A 9415-nucleotide genomic window follows, 5' to 3' on the forward strand; every position below is an offset into this window, starting at 1 on the left:
TAGGCCGGGCGCGGTGGCTCAAGCCTGTAATCCCAGCACTTTGGGAGGCCGAGACGGGCGGATCACGAGGTCAGGAGATCAAGACCATCCTGGCTAACATGGTGAAACCCCATCTCTACTAAAAAAATACAAAAAACTAGCCGGGCGAGGTGGCAGGCGCCTGTAGTCCCAGCTACTCGGGAGGCTGAGGCAGGAGAATGGCGTGAACCTGGGAGGCAGAGCTTTCAGTGAGCTGAGATCCGGCGACTGTCTGGCACATGAACCGACAGAGCGAGACTCCGTCTCAAAAAAAAAAAAAAAAAAAAAAATACTGTATACAATGTATAACAATCAAACCAGATATGTATTATCTCAAACATTTGTTATTTGTGTTGTGAACATTTAAAATCCTTTCTTCTAGACTTTTGACAGTATACAATAAATTATAGTTAGTCGTATTCATCCTACAGTGCCGCAGAACACCAGAACTCATTCCTCCTATCTAGCTGTAATTTTGTATCCATTAACCAATCCCTGCCCATCCTAAGATGCACAATCTTAAATTGTGCTGATGTTATTAATTACTTAATTCTATCTAGTGTTATTGGCCTCAGCTATTTGCCTGTTTCAAAGTTTAAAGTAAGCAAGTATGGTGAAATTCTTTTAAAACATCTGCAGCATTTCAGGTGACTTACAGATTGATGTAGAAGAGTGTACATAAAAACACATACACACAATGCACTTCAGCCAAGGATACAGAAAATTCTTGGAAGTAGGGTGGTCACACAGGGAGAAACAGATGCTGCATTTCTTAATATAGTTTCCTTTATCCCCCAGAGCCCCTAACAGAGGCAGTAGATGACGCTGTATATACAAGATGTGGGTCTCATCAAACCTGGACAACTCAAGTTTATATCATTATTATGGAAGAATTTACATTAGCCCTGTATGCCCTTTTTTGTGGAAATAAGTATAGATATAAGGTTCTCCTGGGTCTTGAGCCAAATTCAGTGTCATCACAGCCACACTTCCTCCAAAGACATGGAAAACAGAGTCAATGTTCAGGGATCTCTGAACAGTAATTTATCTACCTGCAGCTTTCTGGTTTCCTGGATAGGCTATAGCACTGTATAGTGATATGTATATATACACTATCTCACATGGCTATAGTATTTCATGTGATAATTACATAGGTTCAGATATACCAAATCAAATCATATACCCTTTCAGGACACTATTTGGATATAAGGATTATATCCTATTATAAACAAGCATACATACAAACTTGAAAGAAAAGCTATCCTTAAGGTTGGGAACAGGTTGTATTCTCTTCATTAGTAAAGGACAACATCCATCAGTTGGCTTAATAAGAAATATTGATTATACAAATGGGCAGTTGAAGCTTACAGAAGTTAACCTAGAAGAGCTTCAAGGGCAAATAGGCCAATGAGGAAGAGCTTGGACAAAAAGCTAAAATTTCTTGTGGGAATTTTATAGTGATATATCAAACATGTCTGACAACTTCGTCAAAAGATGAAAACCAGACTTAAGAGACTGTGCTAGGTGAGAATGGAAAGCCAGTAACTGCAATAGTTTGAAATTTGAATCCAGAAGATAATAAGGAACCTCTGAAGAGTTAAGAACAGAATGTTCTGGTCTGAAGAAGAAAAAAAAAAAGAGAGAGAGAGAGGCCGGGCGCTGTGGCTCACTTCTGTAATCCCAGCACTTTGGGAGGCCAAGGCAGGCATATCACGAGGTCAGGAGATCATGACCATCCTGGCTAACATGGTGAAACCCCGACTCTACTAAAAATACAAAAAACTTAGCTGGGCGTGGTGGTGGGCGCCTGTAGTCCCAGCTACTCGGAAGGCTGAAGTAGGAGAATGGTGTGAACCCAGGAGGCGGAGGTTGCAGTGATCCGAGATCACACCACTGCCCTCCAGCCTGGGCGACAAACCAAGACTCCATCTCAAAAAAAAAAAAAAAGAAAAAAAGAAAAGAACATAATGTAATGAGGACTCCTATTATAGAGAATAATTTGGCAGATCCTAATGCTGGAGTGTTAGACAGTCTGTCCACTTTCCTAAATTAATATTTTGCTTTGGATTAAATCTTTTGGTCCATAAAAAATATAGAAACCTTCAAAAACAGGAAGAAAGTTTTTGTCATTCTGACTTAAGATTGACTTCGTAAAGTTGTCTTACAGAGTCTCGAATGGTTCTTCATCATAATAGTATGAAATATGCCTACCACATCCAAACTGCATGTTTTATAGTGATTAAATCCTGTGCGCTTCCATATCTGTCTTTGTGAGTTCACTTTAAATACATGCATAAGATTGTAGTGAATTTAAAACACCAAGGAGGTCCACCCTAACTCTTGTAGCGGATAGTCTAACACTAACACATGATTTTTTTATATCATGATTTTCAGTAAAGAAATATATGACTCTAAGAATCACATTCTACTCGTTTGAGTTGTAAGCAAAGTAAGTCCATCTATTATTAATAGTATTAGCTTGTACTTCACTCTATTCCAGTAGGCTAAGTAAGTCAATGTGATGGAATTCTCTGAAGCCTCACCTCTTATTTATGACATAGATTCCGATATTTCCCATCAAAGCATATCTCCTTTGAGAATATAATTACCAGTTATATCCACAAAATCTGAAATAGCATAGCTAACATAGAGATGTATAGAATCTTCCTCCATTCACCTTCAATATAATTGGGCTGAGGGCCAGAAACCTGTCAAAGCTTAACATCCCATATACATCATTAGAGATACTTGATTGATAACCTATTTTAGGATATTTCAGTTTCCAACATGCCATTCATTCATTGTCTCGTTTTAATTCTACTTACTGGTTCTACACTGTATTTATCTACATACTGATATATGTATTCCAACAGCATTAACTGAAATCTCAGTTATAGCCAGTAGAGGGAGATAGGTGGAAATATAATAAATTGTAGCATTATCTCTCAGGCCTGTTATTCCAAAATTGCCTATTTACTTTGTCACTAGCCTGAGGCCTAGATAGCTAGATAGTGATTTTGAGTGGAATGAAGTGCTCTGGAAAGTTTCCTTACAAGCAGTCAGTAAAGACTGCTGGCTAAACAGCAAAGTCCTATTTGTAATAGAGAAAACTAGAGGTATTTAAAAATAAGTGTTAAGTGAAAATTGATGATGCTTAATGCCTAGCTTAGAAATTCATTTGGGTGTTCACCTTGGCAGGTTTTTACCAGATTAATTCCATGATTTGTAGAGAGGGGTAACAATATGAATATTTACTACAGACCCTCTAATAATTAAAACTGTTAACTACCCCAACAGAAAGCATACCTTTTAAAGCCTAATTTGGGGGCAGGTGTCTTGAAGGTTATATAGTTCCTTCTACCATTTGCCCTCTCAGGACTATTCTTTGCAAACAGAAGTCAGGTACACCTTTATAGAGGTAGGGAGACCCTAGGTCTATTTATATTAGACACTTCCTTTGCTTATTGTTTCAAAAATTGTTAATGTTGAGATATAAAGGCTTTCTAAGTTTAGACTTTTAGCTATATATGGATACTTATGGTGGTTTCAACACTTCTTATTAGCTATAAGAAATCTCATGAATACTATGCAAATAATATCACGTTTTCTTACATGTATATGAAGATAATGCTAGTAGCTTTATGTTTTATTTACTTTTCAGTTATAACAATGAATTTCTGATGATTCTTGCTTTCATCTTTACCCTTCTCTCATGAGTTATATTTATAAAATAATTAGTCCATGTTAATATTGCCTTTAAGGTTATTAAACAACAAAATTGGCTGGTTTATAATGGGATTGAAACAGGAATCTTTGTCTCCACTTAGAACTCTTGGCAACTAAGTTTAAAATAATAACTGCACTAAAATTTTTATTTGATATTCTGTTATAAAGAAAAATTTAGCCGGGTGCATTGACTCACACCTGTAATCCCAACACTTTGGGAGGCCGAGGTGGGCGGATCATGAGGTCAGGAGATCGAGACCAGCCTGGCTAATACGGTGAAACCCCCGTCTCTACTAAAAATACAAAAAATTAGCCGGGCATGGTGGCACGTGCCTGTAGTCCCAGCTACTCGGGAGGCTGAGGCAGGAGAATCACTTGAACCCCGGAGGCGGAGGTTGCAGTGAGCTGAGATCGCGTCATTGCACTCAAGCCTGGGCAACAGAGCGAAACTCTGTCTCTAAATAAATAAATAAAGCAAGCAAGCAAGCAAGCAAGCAAGCAAGCAAGCAGAATTTGGTGTAAGGCGGAGTTACCCTTGTATTTTTCCAGTGGGATTTACTTACTAAATAAAAGGAACATGAAAGTAAAATCTTCTTATGTATTCCCCCAGGGGAACAATATTTGAGGTTCCAGTGTACAGTTAATTCTTTAGACCTTTCTGGATGAACTTATTGTTAGGTGATCTTAACTGCTAATTCAGATTTAAAATATCATACCATTTTCTGCATGAAAATTGCTTTATTTTTCATGCTTAGATTATTTAGCTTAGTGAAGCAGTATTTTAAATCTAAATAGAGACTTTGGGTTAGAGGCATGAGCTGACAAACTGAATTTTAAACATGAGATTTGCTGACTAAAAACTTGATGGTTTTCTTCATGTTTGTTTTTCACTTTAAAATGTTTTGCCTTTCTTCCTCACCCAGTTAATACACTGTTAAATGTGAAATTAAGCGAGACAGAAAATGGCAAGCATGTCTCTATATTGGATCTACCTGGCAACATTCTTATTATCCCTCAAGCTACCCTTGGAGGAAGACTAAAAGGAAGAAACATGCAATATCACTCTAACTCTGGAAAAGAAGAAGGGTTGGAACTTTACTCTCAATTTGTGACGCTATGTGAAAAAGAAGTAGCTGCTAATAGCAAGTGTGCTGAAGCTGGGGTTGTAGTGGAACATGGCACTTATGGAAACAGGCAGGTATTAAAGCTGGACACCAACGGACCATTCACACACTTAATTGAGTTTTGAAAATGAAAAACTAGTTTCTATAGCTGTTTTCTGGTATGAAATGATCTAAAGTATAATTAGATTTTCTTTCCCTTCATCTTGAATGTACTAATCTTCAGCATTTTTAGACAAGAAAATCTTGAGTTTCATATGTAACTCTGCACCTGCTAATTGGATGACTTTGCCAAGTCACCTAAACTCTGGATCTCAGTCACCTTTGGTCCTACATTCCTCTACCCTTCTACTTGAAAATTTGAAATACGCTGTCTATTCACTTCGTAGTCATTAAGGAAATGTTCTTAATTTTTTTTTGTTTTTGTTTTTGTTTTTGTTTTGAGACGGAGTCTCACTCTGTCGCCAGGCTGGAGTGCAGTGGCACAATCTTGGCTCACTGCAACCTCCGCCTCCCGGGTTCAAGCGATTCTCCTGCCTCAGCCTCCCAAGTAGCTGGGATTACAGGCGCATACCACCATGCCCAGATAATTTTTTTGTATTTTTAGTAGAGATGGGGTTTCACCGTGTTGGCCAGATGGTCTTGATCTCCTGACCTCGTGATCCGTCCACCTCGGCCTCCCAAAGTGCTGGGACTACAGGTGTGAGCCACCATGCCCGGCCTCTTAATTGTTTTTAAAAAATTATGTTCACCTTGAGTATTTTGCTATGAAGAGATTCATGCAAACAAGAAAAGCACATTTCTTATACCATCAAATTTGTATAGCATGTAATAAAAATGACTATTTGTATTAATATTAGGTAAACTTCAGCACAACCCAATTATTACTTTGTTAATTTTGTTTACTATTTCAGTTTTCTATATTCCCATATATAAGTCACCATTTCTTTTAATAATATGCATGAAAATGTAATATAGGGCCAAATGTGGTGGCTCATGCCTATCATCCCAGCACTTTGGGAGGCCGAGGTGGGAGGATCACTTGAGCCCAGGAGTTTGAGACCAGCCTGGGCAGAATAGCAAGACCCAGTCTTTAACATATATATATATATGTAATATAAAGGTGTTATTGTGTGTTATATAACTTTCCAGGGACATCCAAATGTTTTACATTACTTTAAGAATCTTTACTTGATATAAGAACAAAGTATAAGGGTTTAAAAGTTGTTTTTATTAAACATACTATATAAGTGGGTTAATGGTCTGTTTCTCAGTTTTACCAAAACCACGTGTCTCACTTTTGTCTTTGCTTTTTAAAGAACTGGTTCATGAAATTAGTGTTAGTTCATAAATTGTTTAAGAAGTTCCTTTCCCATTGAATTAGATTGCTATAAAAGGGAGAAAAGGGGAAACTTCCCATAAGAATAGTTTGAAAACAAATTGACTTGTTCATTTCCATATTATCTGCTTGATGATATGGAGCCAGTGTCAATTTTTCTGTTAGTGAATGTTTTGAACTAGATGTTTGTTCCCATCCCTAAAATTTATATGTTGAAGCCCTTATCAATGTGATGGTATCTGGAGATGGGGCTCCTCCAACTATTCTGTCCCACAACACCCCCGCCTGAGGACACAGCGGGAAGGTGGCTGTCTATAAGCCAGAAAGAAAGTAGTCACCAGAAACAGACCATGCTGACACCTTGAGCTTGAACTTCTAACCCCCAGAACTGTGAGGAAATAAATTTCTGTTGTTTAAACCACCCAGTCTGTTGGTATTTTGTTAGGGCAGTCTGAGCTAGAACAGTGATGTAAGATAGACAGCTAGTAAGGTAAACTTTTCAAAGGCAAGAAAGGAAGACATACAAGAAATTGAAAGAATAATTAAGTCAGTAAGAGGTAGTATTCAGTTTTGGCAAACTCCTCTGACTTGAGTTGAAAAGGCTTTTTTTTTTTTTAAGAGTAAAAACCAAATCACTAATTCTAATTGACAAAAAAAAGGTAAACAAACATCCTAAATAGCTGCTGAAATTTCCATGTGTCTTATAGTTTCTTTAGGTCTGTGTTCCTAAGATGCTTAAAATTTTATCATGAAAAAATCCTATTTTCTCTATACCCTTCCTGTACTATTCTATTTTGGAACTAAGAATCAATAAGTGGCTTGGTAATGAGCCCATTGCCCTTAACTTTTGCTTTATTGATTCATGATACACTTATTGAAATGTAATAAACTATTCATAAACTGGCAAACTCCAACTGTCTCATAGTTTCTCCAAAGAGGTATGTACGTCTTTCAAAAAGATAATGTTACCTATTTTAAACCATTTTGATTTTATGTCTAGGTGAAATGCTGACTCATAGCCCTTGATTGCTGTTTTAGAGTTCAGGCAATCCTCTTTAAAAAATGTGCTTGAGGTACCAGGGAAGAATAACAATTTCAAGTACATGAAGGGTTATTAAGCAGAAGATGATAGACATCTTTGCTTAATTTCCAGAAAGGCTACAACAAGGGAAAAGGCAAATGAAGTTGTGGATATGAAAATAACTGTACCTTGGCTTTCTGTAGCTCTTCTGGCCAAAGGTGCTCAAAGAATCTTCAATAGGTATTTTATCTTCACAGTATATGTATGATGAGGATAGCGCTGTGGAAAGTAAGACGATGCTTAAGGAATTTTCCCAAGGTCACACAAGAGGGAGGACTAATTTATATTTTCTTGACTTTCTTGTAGTCACAGTTGTTAAAAATTGAAATTGGGCCGGGCACGGTGGCTCACGCCTGTAATCCCAGCACTTTGGGAGTTTGAGGCGGGTGGATCATGAGGTCAGGAGATCGAGAGCATCCTGGCTAACATAGTGAAACCCCATCTCTACTAAAAATACAAAAAATTAGCTGGGCGTGGTGGTTGGCGCCTGTAGCCCCAACTACTTGGGAGGCTGAGGCAGGAGAATCAATTGAACCCAGGAGACAGAGATTGCAGTGAGCCGAGATTGTGCCATTGCACTCCAGCCTAGGCAAGAGAGCAAGACTCCGTATCAAAAAAAAAAAAAAAAAAAAATTGAAATTGATCTTGATAAAGACTTAGCATCTCTCAATATGGATCACTTCAGAAAGAATAGCCAATAAATTGGTTTATTTACTAAATTAGGAGCAGACAGCGTTGCACCTAATTTAGGTGCTTTCTGCCTCTATCTTTCTAAGATTATAGAATGTTTCAAATATAACCATATCCATTGTGTATAATCCATTGTATATAATCCATGGATATGGATATGTGTATAAGACACAATGGATATGGTTGTAATAGCTTGAGTACCTTCATATAAAGTAAAATCAAACATACTTTTACCATTCTTTCATGAGTTCAAGTCATAAAAGAAGGTATACCATTTATGAATAATATCTGTACTAATGATTTCTTGACTCCATAATGAAAGAACTAAATTTATCAGATATCAATACTATAAAATCCTTCATGCCATTTGTTTTAGAAAAGAATTCACATTGATGTTATAATAGAACAATGTCATGTCAGATTTTTACTATCTGTGATTAACATTGCAGAGGACCTGATTTGTTATATTATAGTTAAATATATAGCAAAAAAAAAAAATGAAATTCCAATGTACTTAGAAGTGTCTTGCCTATTAATTTATTGAAATAAGACTAGTTTCTTAAAGGGAAGAACTACTAGAAAAGTAACATTTTCGTTTTGAAGCCATCCCTTGGTGATGACTTTAAACAGTTATTTTGATAGTTTCATAACTATTCTCCCTACCTCCTATTTCTCCTATCCCTGTTCCTTTTCAGACCATCTCCAAGGTTATATTCCAGAACATGTCTTTCTCTATGATATTCTACTTCTGAGGAACTTTTATAACTCCTCTTTATCGACAGGAGAAAGTCTAGTCTTCTGAGGTTGGCATCAACATTTTCTATGCACCTCACCTTAGGAGTGAATGAAGTCACTCAAGGAGATCTGTAGAGGACTAAAATCAGAATCTTAAGAAACAACATATAAAGAAACGGCAAAGTATGAGAGGCCAGAGGAGACGATAGAGATTTCAGAGAGAGAACCAGAAAAGCGCATTGGTGTTTTTTGTTGTTTAATTTTTTTTTAATTTAAGTTCTAGAGTACATGTGCGCAACGTGCAGGTTTGTTACATACGTATACATGTGCCATGTTGGTGTGCTGCACCCATTAACTCATCATTTACATTAGGTATTTCTCCTAATGCTATCCCTCCCCCCTCCCCCCACCCCACGACAGGCCCCACTGTGTGATGTTCCCCACCCTGTGTCCAAGTGTTCTCATTGTTCAATTCCTACCTATGAGTGAGAAGATGCAGTGTTTGGTTTTCTGTCTTTGCGATAGTTTGCTGAGAATGCTGGTTTCCAGCTTCATCCATGTCCCTACAAAGGACACGAACTCATCCTTTTTATGGCTGCATAGTATTCCATGGTGTATATGTGCCACATTTTCTTAATCCAGTCTGTCACTGATGGACATTTGGGTTGATTCCAAGTCTTTGCTATTGTGAATAGTGCCGCAATG

General features: G+C 37.4%; 1 protein-coding gene across 1 annotated transcript in view; it reads left to right on the forward strand.

The window, feature by feature from the left end:
* DTD2 (D-aminoacyl-tRNA deacylase 2) overlaps positions 1 to 5377 on the forward strand; it is a 12275-nt gene extending 6898 nt beyond the window's left edge. Inside the window, exon 3 of the mRNA XM_017895892.1 lies at positions 4668 to 5377. Coding sequence (XP_017751381.1) covers positions 4668 to 4993 — 326 coding nt within the window. The 3' untranslated portion in view covers positions 4994 to 5377. The remainder of the gene's footprint in view (positions 1 to 4667) is intronic.
* The last annotated feature ends 4038 nt before the right edge of the window (positions 5378 to 9415 follow it).

Source organism: Rhinopithecus bieti, unplaced genomic scaffold, assembly GCF_001698545.2.
Source record: "Rhinopithecus bieti isolate Rb0 unplaced genomic scaffold, ASM169854v2 scaffold_21703, whole genome shotgun sequence".
Taxonomy (NCBI): Eukaryota; Metazoa; Chordata; class Mammalia; order Primates; family Cercopithecidae; genus Rhinopithecus; species Rhinopithecus bieti.